This window comes from Mytilus californianus, unplaced genomic scaffold, assembly GCF_021869535.1.
Source record: "Mytilus californianus isolate M0D057914Y unplaced genomic scaffold, xbMytCali1.0.p SCAF_6, whole genome shotgun sequence".
NCBI classification, from domain to species: domain Eukaryota; kingdom Metazoa; phylum Mollusca; class Bivalvia; order Mytilida; family Mytilidae; genus Mytilus; species Mytilus californianus.
In genome coordinates this window covers 56855199-56882599 of record NW_026262712.1, presented here as the reverse complement: position 1 = coordinate 56882599, position 27401 = coordinate 56855199, and the positions used below count along the sequence as shown (strand labels likewise).

At 32.7% G+C, this 27401-nt stretch overlaps 1 protein-coding gene and 1 long non-coding RNA gene across 4 annotated transcripts in view; both read right to left on the bottom strand.

Annotated features, from left to right (window-relative positions):
• LOC127705703 (CD82 antigen-like) overlaps window positions 1–12164 on the bottom strand; it is a 237599-nt gene extending 225435 nt beyond the window's left edge. For 2 of the 3 annotated variants that reach the window (XR_007983937.1, XM_052210079.1), the window contains exons 1-2: window positions 12074–12164; window positions 1362–1443 (exon numbers count right to left, since the gene is read on the bottom strand). Coding sequence is in view for 2 of the 3 variants with exons in the window: in XM_052210079.1 (XP_052066039.1) it covers window positions 1362–1421 (60 nt within the window). In the remaining variant the exon portion in view is untranslated. Of the gene's footprint in view, window positions 1–1361; window positions 1444–9930; window positions 10032–12073 lie in introns of those variants that run through there. The other variant, XM_052210080.1, reaches the window with a different exon arrangement.
• Window positions 12165–17191: 5027 nt separating this feature from the next.
• Window positions 17192–25899, bottom strand: LOC127705725 (uncharacterized). The gene is made up of 3 exons (XR_007983952.1): window positions 25827–25899; window positions 22714–22795; window positions 17192–19879 (listed from the first exon to the last, which is right to left on the bottom strand). It is a non-coding gene; the product is annotated as an uncharacterized LOC127705725 (long non-coding RNA).
• Between the last annotated feature and the right edge of the window lie 1502 nt (window positions 25900–27401).

Below are 27401 nucleotides of genomic sequence, written 5' to 3'. Positions count from 1 at the left end.
ACTTTAGTGTGAAATGTGAATCAAGTTTGATTAATTTGCGTAATAATTTCGATAATCTTCAATTTCATATCAAATAATTAATGCTTCCATGTTTTATGATTTATCTTTAGAAGCAGAAGAAATTACCAAATAATGATTCTTCTAATCAAGTTTATCAATTATCCTTGAAGGACATGGACTAACAGACAGACTTGAAACTAATATCTTTGTTGTCTCCAAAAAGTCTCCAAAAATTAATCTATAAATATCTTTTTGGCGGCATTTTGTTAGTTAAAACATAGGTATGCTATTTTTCTCCTGTAAGAATTGCTTACTGATTTTGAAATTAGTTTTATGAACTTGTAGGGTGTACTTTAATTCAGTTCATAATTTAATATTTTCCAGAAAAGGGCATTGAAAACGAACTTTTTCAACATAAACATTTAAAAAAACTTATTTTCTTGAAATGAGGATTCATTCCTCCTTGTAAATATACACTTCCTGCATTCAAGACTAATATTGTTAAAACAAATGAAATGTGATGGGGAATACACTCAAACAAGAATGTGTCCATAGTACACGGATGTCCCACTCGCACTATCATTTTCCCACAATCAAAACTCTAATTTGGCATTAAAATTAGAAAGATCATATCATAGGGAACATGTGTACTAAGTTTCAAGTTGATTGGACTTCAACTTCATCAAAAACTACCGTGACCAAAAACTTTAACCTGAAGCGGGACAGACAGACGGACGAACGGACGCACAGACCAGAAAACATAATGCCCCTACTACTATCGTAGGTGGGGCATAAAAATATATTGGTTAACTCAGGTTAAGAGTTTTGAAATTTTCTTGGTGCTCCTTTGATATATTCACAGTTGGTATGTTAATTTGTTTTCAATTCTAAATTTCCAGACACTCATAAATTAATTCATGTTTAAATTTTCTCGAGGGAGTGGGGGATGGGAACTTCTTCATGTTCTTGTTATAATAAAAAGTCTAGCTTATAAATTGATGAAAAATGCAAGTCAATGCAAATTAAAGCTTTATACAAATAGCCAATTCAAATTCTCCATTCTTTACTAATATTTTTCATACTTCTAATATATACATGTATAGATCCAACAACAAATGACATTAATTTTTGGTAAACAAATTATTGAGAAAAAAACCCACAAATCTAAACCACTAAATGTATGAAATATGTACATATATTTCAGACTTTGTGCTCAACCACAGGCCCACCAGTCCAGGCTTGAAAAAATGCTGTCGATAAATAAAATCAATCTAAAATTTTCATAAAATTCCGCATCAGGCCTGTGGATTCAAAAGTTTATCCTGAAGACTGATATTTGAATTATAGTATAAAATAATTACCCAGAAAATGAAGTTGAAGAAAATCAACAAAGCTCTTGCAATTGATGCACAACAATCCATCTTTATCCTCTAAACTTTAAACCTGTAATAAAGTAAACTATAATAAGTTCTAATCAGCAAAAATGTATGAGTCAAGTGTACAAATAGAAACAAAAACATTCTGACTTATCCAACTTCCCTATTCTTTGTGGTTTTATCTGGTTTCCTTTTCAACTTTTAAGTTATACATATCTTTATTTTGTGTAAAAAAAGGTAAAGAAAAAAACATTACAAATGATTAAAGAGATGTATAAAATACAAGGTGTTTAAAATTACCATTGAAAATTGACAAACTCATTACTTGATTAGTTGAAGATTTCAATAAAATACAACTAATTGACACAATAAAGTTTAATGTCATTTTAAGTTACTTGACCTTTTTCATGTTTACCCTAGCTTACTTTGATTCCTCAAACTCGGGTTAGAAGAGTTTGTCGAGTTTACTGGAGTTTCAATCAAACACACAACACTGTTACGTCCCCTCGCCCCCCCCCCCCCCCCCCCCCCAGTTTGACCTTTCCTTTTGAACATAACAGGAGTTAACTCGAAATCAACCATTGGTTGAGGCAGGTTTAGAAGAGCTACAAAATGGCGAGCAACAAGAACAGCAAAGAGTATGATACAAAATAACTGCAACTTTATAAAATACAGCCAAAAATAGAGGCTCTAAAGAGCCTGTGTCGCTCACCTTGGTCTATGTGCATATTAAACAAAGGACACAGATGGATTCATGACAAAATTGTGTTTTAGTGATGGTGATGTGTTTGTAGATCTTACTTTACTGAACATTCTTGCTCCTTACTATTATCTCTATCTATAATGAACTTGGCCCGGTAGTTACAGTGGAAAATACTTTGTAAAAATTTACAAAAATTTACAAAATTTATGAAAATTGTAAAAAATTGACTATAAAGGGCAATAACTCCTTAAGGGGTCAATTGACAATTTTGGATACTGTTGCCTTATTTGTAGATCTAACTTTGCTGTACATTATTGCTGTTTACAGTTTATCTCTATCTATAATAATATTCAAGATAATAACCAAAAGCGGCAAAATTTTCTTAAAATTACCAATTCAGGGGCAGCAACCCAACAACGGGTTGCCTGATTGGTCTGAAAATTTCAGGGCAGATAGATCTTCACCTAATGAACAATTTTATACTCATCAGATTTGCTCTAAATGCTTTAATTTCAGAGATATGAGCCAAAAACTGCATTTTACCCTATGTACTATTTCTTAGCCATGTCGGCCATCTTGGTTCGCGGGCGGGGTCACCGGACACATTTTTTAAACTAGATACCCTAATGATGATTGTGGACAAGTTTGGTTAAATTTGTCTTAGTAGTTTCAAAGGAGAAGATTTTTTTTTTGGTCAAGTTGACTTGTTTGTAGATCTTACTTTGCTGAACATTATTTCTGTTTACAGTTTTTCTCTATCTAAAATATAATATTCAAGATAATAACCAAAAACGGCAAAATTTCCTTAAAATTACCAATTCAGGGGCAGCAACCCAACAACGGGTTGCCTGATTGGTCTGAAAATTTAAGGGCAGATAGATCTTGACCTAATGAACAATTTTATACTCATCAGATTTGCTCTAAATGCTTTGGTTTCAGAGATATGAGCCAAAAACTGCATTTTACCCTATGTACTATTTTTTAGCCATGTCGGCCATCTTGGTTCGCGGGCGGGGTCATGGGACATATTTTTTAAACTAGATACCCTAATGATGATTGTGGACAAGTTTGGTTAAATTTGTCTTAGTAGTTTCAAAGGAGAAGATTTTTGTAAAAAATTACAAAAATTTATGAAAAATGGTTAAAAATTGACTATAAAGGGCAATAACTCCTAAAGAGGTCAACTGACCATTTTGGTCAAGTTGACTTATTTGTAGATCTTACTTTTCTGAACATTATTGCTGTTTACAGTTTATCTCTATCTATAATAATATTCAAGATAATAACCAAAAACGGCAAAATTTCCTTAAAATTACCAATTCAGGGGCAGCAACCCAACAACGGGTTGCCTGATTGGTCTGAAAATTTAAGGGCAGATAGATCTTGACCTAATGAACAATTTTATACTCATCAGATTTGCTCTAAATGCTTTGGTTTCAGAGATATGAGCCAAAAACTGCTTTTTCCCTATGTACTATTTTTCAGCCATGTCGGCCATCTTGGTTCGCGGGCGGGGTCATGGGACACATTTTTTAAACTAGATACTCTAATGATGATTATGGACAAGTTTGGTTAAATTTGTCTTAGTAGTTTCAGAGGAGAAGATTTTTGTAAAACATTACAAAAATTTACGAAAAATGGTTAAAAATGGACTATAAAGGGCAATAACTCTTTAAGGGGTCAACTGACCATTTGAGGGCAGATAGATCTTGACCTGATAAACAATTTTACCCCATGTCAGATTTGCTCTAAATGCTTTGGTTTCTGAGATATAAGCCAAAATTTACATTTTACCCCTATGTTCTATTTTAAGCCATGGCGGCCATCTTGGTTGGTTGGCCGGGTCACCGGACACAATTTTTAAACTATATACCCCAGTGATGATTGTGGCCAAGTTTGGTCAAATTTGGCCCAGTAGTTTCAGAGGAGAAGATTTTTGTAAAAGTTAACTACGACGGACGACGGACGCCAAATGATGAGAAAAGCTCACTTGGCCCTTTGGGCCAGGTGAGCTAAAAAGGGGATGATAAGTGAAATTTATTTTTTGGTTGTACTTTGGCATTGACAAATATTTTTCGTGTGAAATACTGTCAGTGACGTTTTTAAATAGAACAGAAAAAGTATAATTTCGGTACTTTGAGTTGCTTAGAGTAAAGTGTGAATGTTTTACCAAAAAATCATTCCATTTGCTTAGGGGAGGAAGGGGCAGGAGGATTTAAAAAATGATAATAATGGCCCCATAAGAACTGAAAGTGAGAAAATGATAGAAGTTCTTTAATTCAATTATGTTACAAATATCAATTTGAACATTAAGTTGCTCATTGTGGATGTCCATAAAAAGAAAATTAACAACTGCTGCTATATTCACATCTTCCATTTTGAGAGTCAACTCCAGTAGAGTTTTCACTTCTATTCGAGAAGGTTGCGCACATGCACATCAACACTGCTTTTATAACTCTTTTGTCAACCCGAGATGGACGAATCGAAATAGGTTGGCCCCTTTCAAGATAATGACGTTTTATTTTTATTTTTAAATGTGGAAATTAATTGTCTTAATGAATAGAATCTACATGAATAATCTCTATGGCATTGCAACATGTGTAGTTCACTGAAAATTAATTGATAGTGAAGAAGGCCACCCTTTGACTTAAAATATCTGAAAAATTGTTTTCTTTCAGTTTCTTTTTTATCATATTCATCTTATCAAAATATTACTATGACAGTTAATCCATTTTTATACAGCTGTAAGATTTTCATATCACACATGTGCATGGTAATGGTCAGCCATTTATTACTGTCTGCAAATACTTACATATTTTTAGTAATTGCCTTTGCTCCTGATAGAAGGGAATATGATAATTTATTGCAGGGGAAAAGTTTAACATTTTCACCTAGCTAGGATCCCAACCTACCACTATACAAAAGAGTTACACAACCCTGCATTAGCACCATGAGCACTATGAACATTTTCAGCTTAAATTTAATAGCTTTGAAATTGCATGTGCAACACTGTTTATTGTTACAAATAAATGTGGATAGTGTCCACATGTGGACACAGATGATGCCCCCTCTTGCATTTCATATAGTTATAAAGGAACATAACTGAAGAACGGTAAAAGTGACGCTATCCAAATTTGAACTTGATCTAAGTTTTGTGGTAATAAGCATTGTGTGTAAGTCTCATAACATTTGGTTGAGGCTAACTTAAGTAGAGAACAGAAAAAATTCAGCAATTTTTCTATTTGTAAACACGCATAACTCTAGAATGGTTGTGTATAAGTTTTATAACATTTGGTTGAGACAAATTAAAAAATTCAGCAATTTTTATTTTATAAAGGGACATAACTCAAGAACGGTAAAAGTGTTGCCACCAAATTTCGTACTTAATCTGTATTATGTAGTAATAAGCATTGTGTATAAGTTTCATAACATTTGGTTGAGGCAAACTAAAGTTAGAATCAAAGAGCTGAAAGCTCTGAGGAAAAATGACGCCACTGTCTCTAATATTGTGATATTTTTTATGCAAGTCTTGATTTTCACATACCGTAATTAGTTTAACATTCCAACATGTCTCGTAAGCATATAATTGATATTCGTATATGTGTGTGTTATGTGAAGATGACAACTGGCTGTTTTTTTAGTACAAATGTATAGGTCAAGACTACCTGAATGATCTACAGTATCCAATGACTACTGGCTGTTTTTTTCTATAAATAAATAGGTCAAGACTACCAGAATGATCTACAATATCCAATGACTACTGGCTGTTCTTTTGTACTAATAAATAGGTCAAGACTATTTGAATGATCTACAATATCCAATGACTACTGGCTGTTCTTTTGTACATATAAATAAAGACTACCTGAATGATCTAAAGTATTCTAAGTAATGTGATTTTTGTCTTACAATTACATTTTTCTAAATCAAGAATATAGACTACTAGCATCCTTTTCAAACCAAATGATTATGAAGAGCCTGTTGTTATCAAGCTCTTATACCCCACATACTCATTAAATAAGTTACTAGTGACCTAGTTATTTCTGTTACTTGCAGCAAATTATATTTCTGTAGATTTAGACAATAGTATAATATTGTTTTACTAGTTTTATTTCACCTTGAAGATTAGACAAATAGGGATACTCCTTTGATTTTTTATTTCATGTCAGTCAGGTCGCTTTATATGAAACTTGAAACCACTTCTCTGCCATATTGTTATTTCATAACAACTCTGCCCTTGACCATGTTGACCCATGTAATTGATATTCATTCTTTAACCATATATCATAGTCAGTTAGTTTTTGATTTTGCACTCCCACACCACCTTTCAGGCCAAATGTCTGTCTCCATTTAAGTTAATGACATTGAACAATCATGGTATTAAACACAATTTCAATAGTGATAATGCTGTTCTAGTAGGTCACCATATATTCAACTTGGGTAGCATTCCAGTTATTGAAATTTGTGTCAGATTAGAACAATGATCTAGACCTTTAGGAATGGATCTTACAATTTAATATGGAGCCATAGTATGGGACCCCTACACGGTAACAAAAAAAAACAAGCTTGAAAGGATACAACGTCAAGCGGCAAAATCTATCACCAGAAATTACAAGTCAAGAGAGGATGGACGGGATACGTCTCTAAAATGCTTGCCTAACTGGAACTACAACAAGATCTCCAGACAAAACGAACAAGGAGTTGAAGCCAGAAGTTAATATTTATGTAAAAAGTAGTTGAGGGGCTGATTCCCGCTATTGAACCATACTGTCATTCTATAATATTATTGCGTAAGTATTTCTGTATTGTCCTTGTTATTGGTCCATGTCTTGGTGTATTGGTCTGAGGCGAAGCCGAAGGCCAATACTGCTGGCCGAGGACCAACAATAAGGCCAATACAGAAATACATGTAATAGTATCTTTATTAATTAACTGCAGTGTTACAATATTTTTTTATTTCATTTCACAAGAGATAAACATTTTTACCTTGAAGTGGAACTATCCAAATCTCAGTTTCTTTTTATAAGATGCAATATCTAATGATTTGGTGCCGTTTCCATGTATCTTCAACCTTTTCTCATCTGATGAATTTTTCTACCCTTTCCAGTCACTATAAAGTGTTACAACTTTAATTTAGACACAACACATAAATAGTAATTGGAAAGGTACTGCCATTGCATGTGTAATGCAAATATATTTAAAAAAAAAATAATGTAAGAGTTGAAATTGATACAACTATCCATAAGCCAATTGACCAAAGAACGAAGATTTGCGCAATTACAGAATGCATATGCCTGGTTCGGGTTTAAAAATAAAAGACCTTTTACAAAACATGAGAAGCGAAAGTAAACAGTAAAAATCGATTTGTACCATCGACATGATGAAATTATGAGGTCGTCAAGAAATGAACTTTGTGATAATTTACTCGTTCCCCAAACCTGAAATAATTCCATCGTCTACTTTCAAAATGCTTTTCAAATGAATGGGACCGTCTTTAACATAACATATATGCCATACTGAACGTTTCAGCTTGTTTATGGTGAGTAAATAAAAACTGTGTCGTACAAACAACTGTTTACTTTCAGTTTGAGTTTTATCGTGACTTACGATCTAAAAACTAGAGACGTTCCGAAATCCTGTTTTGGCCGGATCAGAACTCGGCCAATACGGAAAAAAAATCTGTATTGGCCGAGTTGACATCTTATATTGCATATGCAGTTTTCATCATATTAAGTACAATAACAGTGTAGTTAATTAATAATGATACAGTTACAGACTCTGCTGCTATAACTTTGTAAACAAAGATTCATACGCACCGCGTGGGTATAACCGTATTACTAATTTCCGATTATTAAAATCTTCGTAAATCTGGATAAAGACCAGTTTCTATCCAATGAATATCAAAATGATTCCGATTATAACTTTTTTAATGATTGTAAAGTTGAAATGGCATGAAAGGCTGACAATATTTAGAACTATTTTGTCTAGCGATTGCTGATCATTGGAGGGTAAAAAGTCCAACACCATAACAAAACGGATCTATTTATCATGTATACATACCGATTGTTTACGATTGTAAGACATGTGCATAAAAGTCATAGCTCGAATAAATATGAAAAATATAACAAAGGGATAGCTCCAAATACCATTTAATAACAAAAAACATATGGACAGTTCAAGATATCTTTTTGGTAAATAAAATAACGTATGTAAACTGGTTAAATATGAAACCGAGTGCGGTAGGCGGAGGCATAATCAACTTCCGTTAGTTCTGGTCAATGGTATCGGAAACATGCCGCTGATAGCGTCATTTTCCAAAAAGGAAACAAAAACTTTGTACTTGATCTTAGTTTCGTGGTAATGAATATTGTGTATAGGTTTCATAATGTTTGGTTTGGGCAAACTTAAGTTACAGAATGGAAACTAAAAATTTTGCAATCTTTCGATTTATAAAGGGGCATAACTCAATAATGGTTAAAGTGACACTACCCAAATTCAACTTGATCTGTGTTTTATCAGTGAAAGTCAAAATTAAACATTGCATTGTATAAAGCATTGATTGTAGTTGATTCAACTATAATCATGGACAAAGGAAGATAACTCCAAAATAAAAATTACTTGATATTTAGAAGAAAATAAAAATTTTGTAATTTTTCCATTTATAAAGGGGCATAACTCTAGAACGGTTAAAGTGACGCAACTAAAATTCAAACTTGATCTCTGTTTTGTGGTAATAAGCATTGTGTATAAGTTTCATAACATTTGGTTGAGGCAAACTTAAGTTACAGAACGGAAACTAAACATTTTGCAATTTTTCCATTTATAAAGGGGCATAACTCTAGAACAGTTAAAGTGACGCCACCAAAATTCAAACTTGATCTGTGTTTTGTGGTAATAAGCATTGAATATAAGTTTCATAACATTTGGTTGAGGCAAACTTAGGTTACAGAACGGAAACTAAAAATTTTGCAATTTTTCCATTTGTAAAGGGGCATAACTCTAGAATGGTAAAAGTTTGAGTATAAGTTTCATAACATTTGGTTGAGGCAAACTCAAGTTAGAGAACGGAAACCAATTTTGGGACGTACATTCGTACATACAGACGGACAAGGGTAAAACTTAATGCATAAAAATGCTGTGCAAAGATAAAATTCCATGACATTTATAATCATTCCTTTTTCTGCTAAGAGTTTTTAAATATTGATTGATTGGTTGGTTGGTGTTTAAGGCCACTTTCAGCACATTTGTTCTATCGCTAGGCGATCAGTTTTAATTGGTGGAGGAAGGCAGAGTGCCAGGAGAGAATCACTGACCTTCGGTAGGAAAACTGACAATCCTAGTCAATTTAGATTGGAGTAGAGTCAAACTACTTAGACCAATCCGTCACAGAGCCCCCCTCCCCCAGTTTAATATTACTTTATTTTGAGCTTTTGATTTTGCCATTTGATAAGGGACTTTCCGTTTTAAATATTCCTTGGAGTTTTGTATTTTTGTTATTTTACTTTTAACATAAGTCTTAACAATCTTTTTTGTATATAGACAAAAGGTAAGCAACACAGTATTAGAACAAAATGAAATGTTTAACAATTTGAACATAAATGGGTTAAATATCTTCATAAAACACAGTCGTAAATAAAATAAAAAAAGATTATTTTAAAAAATGTTTGTTCAGGAAATAAACATAAAAACAAAAAAATTAAAATTAAGTAGAAAATTAAGTCGTTATTAGATAAAAAAACCCATAAAAATCTAAAAGTGGAAATTAAGTTGTTAAAAAATTCATTTGACATCTTCAAAATAATCAACACTTACAAACATTCAAGAAGAATTCAGATTTTATGAAAAATCACTTACTTTCATTTACAGAAATCAAAGGTGTGGGTGTATATTTTACTTCACAACGAATAAAAATAAACTATTCTTTAGTGTATTGAACATTCTTTGGCTATTTAAAAATCCCCTGTACTTATATATTCATGTCCACCGAAATCATGATGCAATAGGTGTGACTTAGTGCCAATTACACAACATTTAAAGAATGGACATTTGACACACCCTTTTTCATTTTATGTCAGACATAAAATACACAACAATGCCAACTATAGTTTTGGTCTTTATTATACAATTGTAAAGGTCTAGTCTTTCCTTTAGAACTTAATTACATCTAAATTTACGATATACATGTTAAATAAAGGGATTTTCGTGTTTCTAAAAATATGAATTCCCATTAAATATCAGATAACTTTGGTGTTATTTTTTAATACTTATATTTAGAATCAGTACAATGTATGTATCATGTGTATATACATATATATTCATTATATCAATTTCATGAATCATGTCTCACTAATACAATGATTGATATATCACTCATTATTAAACATCAATATATAAATCATGATCCTCAATGAAAATATTAATAATTAATTTCTAATTGTCATGATTATATTGTAATCATTTTTTTTCAAGCTAATTAGTCATGTTACTTTTTGTTAGTAACTGAATTCATGAACAAACCAGATCTACACTTATAGCCATAGGTGAAAAAAATAGAGGTTGATGCAGGATTCAACATTCCATCATGGAATATTGAACCAATAATCATTACACTACCATTTTTCTCTTATAAACGATTCCAATATAAAGTCAAATATATTCAATATTGAATTTTTCTAGTTAATGAAATACGGGACAACACATTATCAAAAGAGCTGCCATGAAATGAACATCAGTGACAGACTATTACAATATTACATCGTCCATTTCCAGCATTGAAACTGATTCATGACCAATAAAACAAAAAGGTCATGGTAAGATTAAATCTGACAATTAAATCTCTATTTTATAAGCGGAATAATATTTCTATATTTAGCTATATTCGTCATTAAAAACAGATGAATGCATAATTGAGCAGCATAGCTATAGAAAGACTATTCAAATCATGTAATGGTAATTTAGGTGCATATTATATAAAAGAAATCTATATCTACAATGTAGAAAGGATTCATGAAAAGTAATTGATCATAATGTTGATGAAAAAGGGTGATTTCAGCATTGAGGTGGCTAGGGAGTCAAAATGTCCAACAATAGATTTTTTCAAAACTTCTGTATTTAAAAGACTTCTTGATCAATGTACTTTCAAATTTCATAATAAAAACTGGGGGTCACGTGCACTGTCCTTGTTTTTTCCCGTTAAAATACATTGAAAATAGCAAAATTTGTTATTCTATATGGGTTATATATAAATGATATACGGGAACCTTAATTTTTTGTTTTTCTATTAAATGTTAACGGAGTTTGTTTCTCGTGCTGTGTGGAGGCCGTAGAAAGTTTCCCCGTGCTTGATATGTATGCTCTTCTGTATTTTTAAAGTTATGGGGTATTTATTCTTGAGATAACTTCTCTTATGTGTGCCACATCATTCTCTCAATTTTATGCCAGTTTGTGTACTCAAATTTTATTAAGACACCACCTATTCTTGTTCCTTTGCATATTGTGTGTTTTTTTGCTGTGAATGTACATGTACTGATTTTGTGTCATGGATGGATACCCCATATCCTTTGTTTTCTATTCTATCAAATTCAATATAATTATCTGCCCTTGGCCTTGATTTTAAAAGGTAGATCGGGAGTCATTTTCTGAGAAAAAGGATTTTTCTGAAAATTTTAAATACATGTAACCACACTGAATTTTTCTTAGTTAAATCCTAAAATTTCAAGGTTTAGATGTTTCTTTTGTATATTGAATGATCTTGGTAAAATATTTTTAAACCCAGTGAGTTTTTTTGCAATATGCCCAAAACGGATGCTCAGAAAAAGACACCCGATCTACCTTAAGACATGTATGTAAGTAACAAACTCTTTAGTTTGATGTTGAAGAAAAAAGAATTATCAGCTGATCACAGGATATCAGAATATACTATCACCCCCTCCGCCATGACTTTTTTCCAATGAGGTGTGACTATGCTTAAATACAATTAGATAAATGATTGTATTACCTTTCAGTCTTTAATCAGCAAAGTACTTTTCTTCTCTCCAAATCTTTATTTGGTTTGTTTACTAAGGTCTGAAAAACATAAATCATGAGAATTCGTCAATATTGATGAACTAGCATTGGTATAATCTCAGTCAATTATAGGCAATTCCCATCTCTCTCCCACAGATCTTGATAAATGGCAGGACATGATGGAAAACCATACTTAAGTCAGAACTAGTCATGAAAGTCTGGTCTCTGGATATTAGGGTAACAGCACAGAAATGGGTTTTTGACTGTTGTTAATCAACAAAATAGATCAGATGCTGTTGTTTTAATCAAGACATGCTGTTTAAACTGTCTAAATCAATATCTTTTGCAGAATGACACACTTTAAATAATATAAGTCATGCATGAGTGATAGCTTTAGTAGTTTATCTAAAACAGAGTAGTGTGTACTAAGTATTTGGCATTAGGTTTATATAGTGTTCTCCCCAAAAGTTTCATATACAATGTAGCATCCTCATTACAGGGAATATTGAAATACCACCCTTGTTTCTAGAATTATACCATCACATCCATAAAACGATCTATAAAAAATCTGCTATAAATTGTCATCCACATTCTCCAATAATTTGAAAGAACATGAGGATAACACAAACAAAAAAAGAAATATATTCTGCTGTTTATGGCATCATTGTTCTGAATAGATAAATCCTATTTATTTGTGCATCTTTAAATGAAATGACCTTTCCCTTGTAAGTGATAGTCTTCTCACATTTTCTTGTTAAATGACTTGTGACATGTGAATAAAAAAGATAATTAATAACTGCATAAGTAATCTAATGAATCAACTATTTCCTGAAATGCACACATTAACATAATTATTCTATACATGTATTTACAATTTTTTGTTAGGTAATAAGGTCAGACCGATTCTTTTTATATATATTGCAGTGTAAATGCACTAGATTAAAAAAGATTGATCTTGCTTGTGCAAATGTAAACCAGAACTGCTCTTTTTAAGATCATTCAAATAAAAAGATTGATTCAATTTCGTACAAATGTAAAAGGGGTCTAAGTTGTAAAGCATTGTTACTGGAATTTATGTATACCATGCAACTACATGTATATATTATTCAAAATGCATTAAATTTTTTTTTTTATGAAAATATGATTTAGAGTGTATATGTCAATATATAGGACAACATCCCCCACTCACACTATCACATTTTTACAGTGTTTTTATGTTCAATGAACTGCAAAATCTGGCTTAACACCCTTAATCTGCCATATTTACTTTAAAAAGTTCACATCATAATAAATATGCGTACGAAGTCTCAAGTTGAGGTGATCACAATTTCAAGGTAAACTATCTTATACCAAACTTTTGCCAGATACATGACATGAAGATTAACAGAAAGACACAGACTAGAAAACATAATGCCCTTTTCTATCGTAAGTGACTGACACATTGAAAAACCTTTTATTTTTCTCAATAAATAAAAAAATTCATAAAAGAATCAAGATCAATTTCGAAAGCACCAGGTTACATTTTTGTACCTAGTTACAGAACTGTAGCTCTTATGGTCCTTGTAATATTATTTTGGATAATTTGCAGACCAGATATATCTGTTCCACGTTTCTTCCAAAAAAATAAATAAATATCACAAGGAATGTAATGTAGCTATGGTTCAGTATATACAGGGTACCCTGATGATTATATACTCTTGGCAAATTACAAATAACTGAATTGTATTTTATAATCTCAATCATTGTTCATCACCTAAGTTTTTACATACAAATCAAAGACACATTCAATCTTTCTCTATTTCAAAATAAAATACTTTTATATACTGTACCATGTGTACAGTAGCTACACGTACATACAAAATATAGATTATAGTTTCAAATTGAAAGCAAAACACTATTTAGAGTGCAACTCCATAAAAAATAAATTGATGAACAGCTTACCTTTAACGAATTTGTAGGTAGTAAGTCAATATATGTTTATTTGTGAGATAATATTAGTATGACTCATCTGAGGCGTATAGAATTTGTTTATTGTCAATATTTGTAATTCTTTTTTTGGGGACAATAATCATATTACATGTATAAAAGTCCCACCTATCTACATGATATACACATGTCATAAACTATGTATACAAAACCTGAGCTAGATATATACTTCTGACAGTGTTAAAAAAAGTGATAACTAAAAATAACATATTTTTTTCTTTAGTTGGTTACACCTTATATGAATCCAGGAAGCATTACTGCATGATCATGACCATTGATGATTTTGTTCATACATGTACATGTAGGTTTGTGGTTCTTTTTTAAAAAAGGAGCAATTAAATCAAATATCCAAATACTACATAGAAAGTTAAGTAATCTTAACTGGTAAAATAGCTGTGACATTAGTGTACATCCCCATTTTTTTCATAATCCTGAGTATTGTAAAAAATATTTTACTGTACCTAAAATAACAAGTTATCTACTGTAAATTAAAAATTCAGAAATTATTTTGAGTGCATTTATTATTGCGATTTTTGAAGAATTAATAAAATGCAAGTTTGATTATTGCAATTTTAGGAAAAGCTACATACAGATATATGTATTTGATAAAATCATATCAGAATGCAAGTTCTTATTATCATGATTATTGTGATACTTAAGTAGTCATATTATTCACATTACTAAAAACCCCCGCCATATTTTCCGAATTTACAGTACTGTAAATTCAGAAATTATTGCGATGTTTTTATTATTGCGAAAAATGTGAATCGCAATAATTAAAACTCGTATTTTGAAATTTTCTATATGAGTTAAACAGGATTTTTCTCAATATCGCAAAAATTAAAATCGCATTGTAGTCTAAAATGACAAAATCGCAAAAATAAATGCACGCAATCATTTCTGAATTTACAGTATCATATTGAACCCTAAACATCATGTAATCTACAACAACCACCACCTACTCAACATCTGCACTTATATAACCTAACAAATCCAATTGACGGAGAACACACACACTTTATAGTCCCTTGAAACTGGAGAAATAATGTTTTTTTTTACATATGTATGTTTACATGTAACATTAAATGGAAAACAGAAATGACCAAAAAGGAGAAGGTCCAGTAAGGGCTAGTTTTGGCCTAATATTCGAAGTACATTTAACATGTTTAATGAAAGATTTTTGATATTTTTAAAACACTTAAGTGTTTACTTAAGTCGATTCAATTAGTTAATGTAAAAGATTTGAACTCATTTGGTCATTAAAGACGCTCAAATTCAAGCTTAGATATGAAAATTTAGCAAAAATGCCATAAACATCATTTTTCAGATGGTTTTTGTCAATGTTTGTCTAAAATGGAAATGGCCACATTTGTGTTCAGTCTCAACCTTTATATATGTTATGTATTATCACCAAATACCACATATCATAATGCTTGAATCATGTGAATATGCATACTCTGACCAAATCCTAAAATGAATTTCTTTCAAGATTTCATTACAAAATTTGGGTTGTAACTTTATGACCTTCATCAGAGAGAAACTCATTCAGTGGTTGTCGTTGTTTATGTGTTACATATTTTTTTTTCGTTTATTTTTTGTACATAAATTAGGTCGTTAGTTTTCTCGTTTGAATTGTTTTACATTGTCATTTCGGGGCCTTTTATAGCTGACTGTGCGGTATGGACTTTGCTCATTGTTGAAGACCGTAGGGTTACCTACAGTTGTTAATTTCTGTGTCATTTGGTCTCTTATGGAGAGTTGTCTCATTGGCAATCGTACCACATCTTCTTTTTTATATACACTAATTGGAAATTACCGGTAAATGTATTTCAAGAAAATGGCATTTGAAATTGAGTGAAGAACACTGAGCACTGTGTGGTGGTGTGTTATTGGTATTCCTTATCTTGAGGAAGCTGGATTGTCTCACTGTCTTGTGATGATACAATGATCTCACACATAATATATATATATATATGAGTATAGGTATTACCCTAAGGCCTTTATTAATAACAGTTTAATAGACATTGATTAACACTTTTAATCAATAAACTGCGTATTAAACAGATTGCTATTAAGTCTACTTCCAAAATCTATCATCCATGGCCTGGCAAATTAAAGTTCAAATAAACCTAACAAGAGTGCACATGCTGAAATGTCTCGCCTTCTTTACTAACCATTGATATTATGTTGATAGTCCTAAATATAAAGCTTTACTACAACTATCACATAAACTTAACATGATCCAAGAAAATGAGGTCAAGGTCTGATATAAACCGAAAGAGAAATACATGTACACCTTACAATCATTCAATACACTAAATATAGTTGACCTACTGCTTATAGTTTCTAAGAAACAGACTTAACCAAGACAAAGTTCAGCAGGAAAACTTAACATTGACTAATGAGCCATGTAAATCAGGTCAAGGTCATATGATATCTGGCAGACAGACATAAATACCTCATAAACATTCCATACATCAAATATAGTTCACTTATCAAAAACAGTATAAGAATAAAAATGGAACAAGACACAAAAAAATTTACACTGAGCAATGAACTGTGAAAATCAGTTCACAGTCAGATAACACCTGCCAGCTAGACATGTACACCTTACAATCATTCCATACACCAAATATAGTAGACCTATTGCAAACAGTATAAGAAAAACAGACTAAAACACAAAAACTTAAAAGTAAAACCACCAAACCATGAAAATGAGGTCAAGGTCAGATGACACCTGCCAACTAGACATGTACACCTTACAATCATTCCATACACCAAATATAGTAGACCTATAGCATACAGTATAAGAAAAACAGACCAAAACACAAGACCTTAACACTGATCAATGAACTGTGAAATTGAGGTCAAGGTCAAATGAAACCTGCGCGACTGCGTATAGATCATAAAATATTTCCATACACCAAAAATAGTTGACCTATTGCATATAGTATTAGAAAACAAGCATTCTGAGAGTATTGCATGGCAATACATAGTCACCTACCGGGTAAAAATTCATTATACTGGAACAAAATGCTAACTTGTTCTATAACTTGTCATGGTGTAAACAAAAAGTAAATATCATGTCAATATATTATCTTCAAGCATGACTAAAAACAAGTGTAGATAAAATGCTTCGCTGGGGCGCAGCTTGATACGACCGCAGAGGTCGAACCCTGAACAGTTGGGGCAAGTATGGACACAACATTCAAGCTTGATACAGCTCTGAATTTGGATTGTTATTAAATATTTGACACAGCATAGGTTTCTGACACAGAAAGAATGTGGTCTAAGAACTTGAATTTTTTTAATTTACCTATTATGGTCCAATGTCCAAAATCAAAATACATGGTTAGATTCAGCATATCAAAGAACCCCATATATTCAATTTTTGTTAAAATCAAACAAAGTTTAATTTTGGACCCCAACTTGGACAAACTTGAAAACTGGGCCCATAATCAAAAATCTAAACACATGTTTAGATTCAGCATATCAAAGAACCCCAAGAATTCAATTTTTGCTATAATCAAACTAAGTTTAATTTTGGACCCTTTGGACCTTAATGTAGACCAATTTAAAAAACGGGACTTAAAATTAAAAATCTAAATACACGGTTAGATTTGGAATATCAAAGAACCCCAATAATTCAATTTTTGATGAAATCAAACAAAGTTTAATTTTGGACCCTTTTGACCTCAATATGAACCAATTTGATAGCGGGGCCCACAAATAAAAAATCTAAATTCATGGTTAGATTCAGCATATCAAAGAACCCCATATATTCAATTTTTGTTGAAATCAAAAAAAGTTTAATTTTGGACCCCAACTTGGACCAACTTGAAAACTGGGCCCATAATCAAAAATCTAAACACATGTTTAGATTCAGCATATCAAAGAACCCCAAGAATTCAATTTTTGTTAAAATCAAACTGTTTAATTTTGGACCCTTTGGACCTCAATGAAGACCAATTTAAAAAACGGGACCCAAATTAAAAATCTAAAAACACGGTTAGATTTGGCATATCAAAGAACCCCAATAATTCAATTTTCGATGAAATCAAACAAAGTTTAATTTTGGACCCTTTTGACCTCAATATGAACCAATTTGATAGCGGGGCCTACAAATAAAAAAATCTAAATACATGGTTAGATTCAGCATACCAAAGAACCTCATATATTCAATTTTTGTTGAAATCAAACAAAGTTTAATTTTGGACCCCAATTTGGACCAACTTGAAAACTGGGCCCATAATCAAAAATCTAAATACATGTTTAGATTCAGCATATCAAAGAACCCCATATATTCAATTTTTGTTGAAATCAAACAAAGTTTAAATACTGGACCCTATCTTGGACCAACTTGAAAACTGGGCCCATAATCAAAAATCTAAACACATGTTTAGATTCAGCAAATCAAAGAACCCCAAGAATTCAATTTTTGTCAAAATCAAACTAAGTTTAATTTTGGACCCTTTGGACCTCAATGTAGACCAATTTAAAAAACAGGACCCAAAATTAAAAACCTAAATACACGGTTAGATTTGGAATATCAAAGAACCCCAATAATTCAATTTTAGATGAAATCAAACAAAGTTTAATTTTGGACCCTTTTGACCTCAATATGAACCAATTTGATAGCGGGGCCTACAAATAAAAAATCTAAATACATGGTTAGATTCAGCATATCAAAGAACCTCATATATTCAATTTTTGTTGAAATCAAACAAAGTTTAATTTTGGACCCCAATTTGGACCAACTTGAAAACTGGGCCCATAATCAAAAATCTAAATACATGTTTAGATTCAGCATATCAAAGAACCCCAAGAATTCAATTTTTGTTAAAATCAAACTAAGTTTAATTTTGGACCCTTTGGACCTCAATGAAGACCAATTTAAAAAACGGGACCCAAATTAAAAATCTAAAAACACGGTTAGATTTGGCATATCAAAGAACCCCAATAATTCAATTTTCGATGAAATCAAACAAAGTTTAATTTTGGACCCTCTTGATCTCAATATGAACCAATTTGATAGCGGGGCCTACAAATAAAAAATCTAAATACATGGTTAGATTCAGCATATCAAAGAACCTCATATATTCAATTTTTGTTGAAATCAAACAAAGTTTAATTTTGGACCCCAATTTGGACCAACTTGAAAACTGGGCCCATAATCAACAAGAGTGCACACGCTGAAATGTCTCGCCTTCTTTACTAATCATTGATATTATGTTGATTGTCCTAAATATAAAGCTTTATTACAACTGTCACATAAACTTAACATTAACCAAGTAAACTAAACATTGACCAATGAACCATGAAAATGAGGTCAAGGTCAGATGAACCATGCTAGGCAGGCATGTACAGCTAAAAATTCTTCCATACAACAAATATAGTTGACCTATTGCTTATAGTTTAAGAAAAACAGACCAAAACACAAAAACTTAACACTGAGCAATGAACCTTGAAAAATGAGGTCAAGGTCAAATAAAACCTGCGTGACTGCCAAATAAATCATAAAATATTTCCATACACCAAATATAGTTGAACTATTGCATATATAGTATTAGAAAAAAAGACCAAAACTCAAAAAACTTAACTTTGACCACTGAACCATGAAAATGAGGTCAAGGTCAGATGACACCTGCCCGCTAGACATGTACACCTTACAATCATTCCATACACCAAATAAAGTAGACCTATGGCATACAGTATAGGAAAAACAGACCAAAACACAAAAACTTAACTATAACCACTGAACCATGAAAATGAGGTCAAGGTCAGATGACACCTGCCAGTTGGACATGTACACCTAAAAGTCCTTCCATACACCAAATATACTAGACCTATTGCTTATAGTATCTGATATATGGACTTGACCACCAAAACTAAACATTGTTCACTGATCCATGAAATGAAGTCGAGGTCAAGTGAAACTGTCTGACGGGCATGAGGACCTTGCAAGGTACGCACATACCAAATATAGTTGAACTATTGCATATAGTATTAGAAAAAAAGACCAAAACTCAAAAACTTAACTTTGACCACTGAACCATGAAAATGAGGTCAAGGTCAGATGACACCTGCCCGCTAAACATGTACACCTTATAATCATTCCATACACCAAATATAGTAGACCTATGGCATACAGTATAAGAAAAACAGACCAAAACGCAAAAACTTAACTATAACCACTGAACCATGAAAATGAGGTCAAGGTCAGATGACACCTGCCAGTTGGACATGTACACCTTACAGTCCTTCCATACACCGAATATACTAGACCTATTGCTTATAGTATCTGAGATATGGACTTGACCACCAAAACTTAACCTTGTTCACTGATCCATGAAATGAGGTCGAGGTCAAGTGAAAACTGTCTGACGGGCATGAGGACCTTGCAAGGTACGCACATACCAAATATAGTTATCCTATTACTTATAATAAGAGAGAATCTAACATTACAAAAAATGTTAACTTTTTTTTCAAGTAGTCACTGAACCATGAAAATGAGGTCAAGGACATTGGACATGTGACTGACGGAAACTTCGTATCATGAGGCATCCATATACAAAGTATGAAGTATCCAGACCTTCCACCTTCTAAAATATAAAGCTTTTAAGAAGTTAGCTAACGCCGCCGCCGCAGCCGCCGGATCACTATCCCTATGTCGAGCTTTCTGTGACAAAAGTCGCAGGCTCGACAAAAATCTAAATACATGTTTAGATTCAGCATATCAAAGAACCCCATATATTCAATTTTTGTTGAAATCAAACAAAGTTTAAATACTGGACCCTATCTTGGACCAACTTGAAAACTGGGCCCATAATCAACAAGAGTGCACACGCTGAAATGTCTCGCCTTCTTTACTAATCATTGATATTATGTTGATAGTCCTAAATATAAAGCTTTATTACAACTGTCACATAAACTTAACATTAACCAAGTAAACTAAACATTGACCAATGAACCATGAAAATGAGGTCAAGGTCAGATGAACCATGCTAGGCAGGCATGTACAGCTATCAATTCTTCCATACAACAAATATAGTTGACCTATTGCTTATAGTTTAAGAAAAACAGACCAAAACACAAAAACTTAACACTGAGCAATGAACCTTGAAAATGAGGTCAAGGTCAAATAAAACCTGCGTGACTGACATATAGATCATAAAATATTTCCATACACCAAATATAGTTGAACTATTGCATATAGTATTAGAAAAAAAGACCAAAACTCGAAACTTCAGTGATCTGGAAGGATTTTTTCTCTATGGGCCCAGGGCCCTCCAAAAATAAATTCAATGGGCCATTTTTAGAATTAATGGGCCATGTTGTCAAATGAGTGGGCCATTCGTTTACAATAAAAAATAAAAATAAAAAAGTGTATATTTCACCGTACTTACAAAATGTACAAGTATGATTCTAATTAATATCATGGATATTGTTCCTGTGATTTTGTAATTTCAATTTCAATGAATATACAATAACTTCTTCCAAACCGGGCAATATTTACGATAACCTTAATTTACAATGTTAAAACTGGTACTGTTCCCTTGTTCATGTTATGGGTTTTTTTTACATTAAATTTGGGTCTTCGTCGATACCATACTTATTCCAGACGTTCCGTATTAGAGGACGTTTCTGGCATTTCCTCTGCACTTGTATTATTATTACTTCATCACGATGACAAGAATAACAGTAGAGAGCAACGTTAATTGATAAGACACAACAACAATTAGCTGAAGGCATGTTTACAAAATGTCAAAACGAGCCAAAGACCAAAAAAATTGACAAGGTCAGTTAAGCCCCTTTTATGGAGACAAATACTATGCTATTCATAAAAAGGCTTTCGGATTTTTCAATCGAAATAATAGCAAGCTTACTTAAAAGATTATAATAAGAGAAGAATTCTCGCCTGTACTAGCCAATTTTCACAAATTTAAAGTTGTTTATAAAAAATTATATCATGAATGATGGTTAATTACGTTTTTTGGGTAATCAGTCATACCGCATGTTGCTATTATTACCATAGGAAAACACCCGAGACGTCCCAAAAATATATAGGTGCTCCTATCATTGGAGTAAACACTACACAGTTGTGTACTCACACATGGCGGCACGAAATACGATCGGAAATCCATTTGACGATATCTCAACGTTTCAAAACGAAGTGAAAAATATCATGCGCCACGCGGGCGCTTACATTTGTCACTCTTTGCGCCATTTCTGGTCGATAAGCGCAATTGGCGCAAGGCGCATGTCCTTCCCGATCACTGAACTTAACTTTGACCACTGAACCATGAAAATGAGGTCAAGGTAAGATGACACCTGCCAGCTAGACATGTACACCTTACAATCAATCCATACACCAAATATAGCTGACCTATTGCATGCAGTATTAGAAAAAAAGACCAAAACTCAAAAACTTAACTTTGACCACTGAACCATGAAAATGAGGTCAAGGTCAGATGACACCTGCCAGCTAGACATGTACACCTTACAATCATTCCATACACCAAATATAGTAGACCTATTGCATACAGTATAAGAAAAACAGACCAAAACACAAAAACTTAACTATAACCACTGAACCATGAAAATGAGGTCAAGGTCAGATGACACCTGCCAGTTGGACCTGTACACCTTACAGTCCTTCCATACACCGAATATACTAGACCTATTGCTTATAGTATCTGAGATATGGACTTGACCACGAAAACTTAACCTTGTTCACTGATCCATGAAATGAGGTCGAGGTCAAGTGAAAACTGTCTGACGGGCATGAGGACCTTGCAAGGTACGCCTATACCAAATATAGTTATCCTATTACTTATAATAAGAGAGAATTTAACATTACAAAAAATCTTAACTTTTTTTTCAAGTAGTCACTGAACCATGAAAATGAGGTCAAGGACATTGGACATGTGACTGACGGAAACTTCGTAACATGAGGCATCCATATACAAAGTATGAAGCATCCAGGTCTTCCATCTTCTAAAATATAAAGCTTTTAAGAAGTTAGCTAACGCCGCCGCCGCCGCCGCCGCCGGATCGCTATCCCTATGTCGAGCTTTCTGCGACAAAAGTCGCAGGCTCGACAAAAATCTAAACACATGTTTAGATTCAGCAAATCAAAGAACCCCAAGAATTCAATTTTTGTCAAAATCAAACTAAGTTTAATTTTGGACCCTTTGGACCTCAATGTAGACCAATTTAAAAAACAGGACCCAAAATTAAAAACCTAAATACACGGTTAGATTTGGAATATCAAAGAACCCCAATAATTCAATTTTAGATGAAATCAAACAAAGTTTAATTTTGGACCCTTTTGACCTCAATATGAACCAATTAGATAACGGGGTCCACAAATAAAAAATCTAAATACATGGTTAGATTCAGCATATCAAAGAACCCCATATATTCAATTTTTGTTGAAATCAAACAAAGTTTAATTTTGGACCCCAATTTGGACCAACTTGAAAACTGGGCCAAAAATCAAAAATCTAAATACATGTTTAGATTCAGCATATCAAAGAACCCCAAGAATTCAATTTTTGTTAAAATCAAACAAAGTTTAATTTTGGACCCTTTGGACATTAATGTAGACCAATTTGAAAACTGGACCCAAAATTAAAAATCTAAATACACTGTTAGATTCGGCATAACAAATAAATAAATGTGATCAAAGATTTTACAAATCTAATGCGCCATACTGTGCAATTAAAGATTACTTCTTTAAATTCTTTTTCCCCCAAAAAAATTCTTTCCCTCAAGCAGCTGCCCTCAAGATATGGTCATAATCTCAATTCAAATTTCCAATGGAGTTGGCAACCATAATTACCCATTTAAATTTACCATAGTGCTAACTTAATCTATTTTATAATAGAATTAATAAAAATATAGTGTCAAATCTTTCATATGGATTTTTTTGTAAAAAAAAAGATGAAAACATTTGCAGATATTTTTACTGGTCTTCCTTTATAAATATGCATTTCTTTAAACATAATTTAATAGCAGTGTAAGGGAAGTAACCAAAACGTTGTATTTGGACTACCTCCCTTACACTGTTTTAGATTATCTTTATTGTTCATTAACCATTACTTTATACATAATTTAAAAGCAGTGTAAGGGAGATAATTTCAATGATGTTTTTGATTTATCTCCCTTACACTGCTTTAAATTATGTTTTGTACTAAAGTATTTGTCCATTAACCAGGACAACCTTGTTTTTCCCCCTTTTTTGCCCCTAATTCCTAAACGGTTTGAGCCATAACCCCCCAAAGCAAATCCTAACCATCCCTTTGTGGTATGGAAACTTGTAGTATAGTTTCAGAGAGATCCATACACCGTTCCACAGTTATTGTCTGGAAACTTAAAATGCTCATTTTTGGCCCCTTTTTGGCCCCTAATTCCTTAACTGTTGGTACCATAACCCCCAAAATCAATCCCAACCTTCCTTTTGTGGTATTTAACCTTATGGTCAAATTTCAAAAAGATCCATTCACTTAAACTAAAGTTAGAGTGCGAAAACCAATATGTGTTCGGACGACGACGCCGGATGACGACGCCGGACGACGACGACGACGACGCCAACGTCATACCAATATACGACCACAAAATTTTTTTGCGGTCGTATAAAAACTGATTGTATGAGTGAATTTTTCAAGTCCAAGGACCATATATAACTCTGCACAAAATTATTAGACCGAAACAAAAATTTGAACTTGATCTGTAACTTGTCATGATAAAACTACATGTATATACCAATTACCAATCAATATCTTATAAGCATGATGAAAAAAACATTAGATACGATTAATAGTTCTCTAAAATTAGATATGATGTAACACAGTGTATATCTATTTTCAAATTATAATCAGATATAATTAATAGTTCCAAATATTTTTTTCTTTCATTTGTCACAAAACTAATATAGATTTGTAACTTATCTATAAAATGTCAAAAACTTTTATCTACACAATGTAATGTATTGAAATATATACATTAATAAAAATAGATTATTATTTAATTAAAGGATTTCTCTTCATAATTTTTTTTATATATATAGCATTCAGAAAATTAGTTTATACTAAATAACAAACAAACCTGTCAAAAAATTCTTCAAATAATTTAACAAAGAATGTCTTTAAAAAAATGGGTTATCTCCCTTTGTACAGAAATATGGTTTAACATAGTACTCTAACATAAGATATGGTCCAGAGTTATGGTCCATAACTCTGGACTAAATCATCAGACCGGAACAAAATTCGAACTTGATCTATAACTTGTCATGATAAAACTATATACCAAATATCAAATCAATATCTTCAAGAACGAAGAAAAAAAGTGTGGAAAGCTGATTTGCCGGACTGACGGATGGACAGACGGACGGAGTGCAAACCTAAAGTCCCCTTCGACTTCGTCGGTAGGGGACTAAAAAGACCAAAACTCAAAAACTTAACTTTGACCACTGAACCATGAAAATGAGGTCAAGGTCAGATGACACCTGCCATCTAGACATGTACACCTTACAATCATTCCATACACCAAATATAGTAGACCTATTGCATACAGTATAAGAAAAACAGACCAAAACACCAAAACTTAACTATAACCACTGAACCATGAAAATGAGGTCAAGGTCAGATGACACCTGCCAGTTGGACATGTACACCTTACAGTCCTTCCATACACTGAATATACTAGACCTATTGCTTATAGTATCTGAGATATGGACTTGACCACCAAAACTTAACCTTGTTCACTGATCCATGAAATCAGGTCGAGGTCAAGTGAAAACTGTCTGACAGGTATGAGGACCTTGCAAGGTACGCACATACCAAATATAGTTATCCTTTTACTTATAATAAGAGAGAATTTAACATTATAAAAAATCTTAACTTTTTTTTCAAGTAGTCACTGAACCATGAAAATGAGGTCAAGGACATTGGACATATGACTGACGGAAACTTCGTAACATGAGGCATCCATATACAAAGTATGAAGCATCCAGGTCTTCCACCTTCTAAAATATAAAGCTTTTAAGAAATTAGCTAACGCCGCCGCCGCGGGATGACTATCCCTATGTCGAGTTTTCTGCGACAAAAGTCGCAGGCTCGACAAAAATTACAAATTAGCAAAAAGCAACAAGTTGGCAACTTGCATCAAGATTTTTTTGCAAAACTTCATAAAAAAAAGTATAGTTGAAATGGACAATAAGTTTAAGAGAGGACAGATCACTGGATTGTCTCCACACCACCCATTCACAGCTTCCTAACACAAATACTCTCAAGAAACACATAGAAACAAAGAAAACAAATTGTACATGTATATATATAACTTACATGATTTACATCTGGCATTTCTGGAACATACCAAAATGATCTGATTTTTTATTCAATACTGTATTTCTGGACTAACAGACACATGACAAAATCAAAAACCTACAGGTATCCCAGATGGAAACAAAATTATCTGAAAATCTTTTTTTTCCCAGCTTAAATAAATAAAGTACTGATCATGCTGATATCAACTTTGTAGCTGATACAAGATATACTCCCAGAACCCATTTATTTATATGATTAGCTTCCAGTACAAACGTTAGTACCTCAGTATCATTAAAATCTGCAGAAACTGTTGACTATTTTCAATGTTTTCACAGCCTGTTTCGCTCTGGATCTATAAGCCTTATCTCTCTAAACAATTAACAAACTTTTCTGACGGAGTTTCCAGATCAAGGACTTGTTTACCGAATGAATCATCGCTGTTAAATTGTCTATAACACAAGGGAATCATGTTGTCAGATCATCATTTTATTGTAATGGATTATATCTTTTATGCAATGTACTATAAATGTACATTCAGTTTGAATGTCAAACATTGACAGGCCATAAAAAGGGAGAGGGTATCTAAACTCTTTTAGTATACAATTCTACTGTCCAACATGTAAATTACATTCAAAGACCATTATCTCTCATCATGCTCATTAAAGTTACATTACTTACATGTTATGTATACTTTTACATGTACAAAATGTGTATGGTATCCCATGTATGTTTATGTATTTTTCAATGGTCAAACCCCTCTCATCAAACTTACTCTACATGCAGAGTCAGTGGCGGATCCAGAAATTTTTATAAGGGGGTGCCCACTGACTGCCTAAGAGGGGGCCCGCTCCAGTCATGCTTCAATGATTCCCTATATAATCAACCAAATTTTTTCCACAAAAGGGGGGCCTGCCCACGGCCTGGGCCCCTCCCTTAAATTGGCCTCTGTTCTGATATACAGATTTAATATGCATGGTTTTTTATAATTGTATTAATTGTTACAAT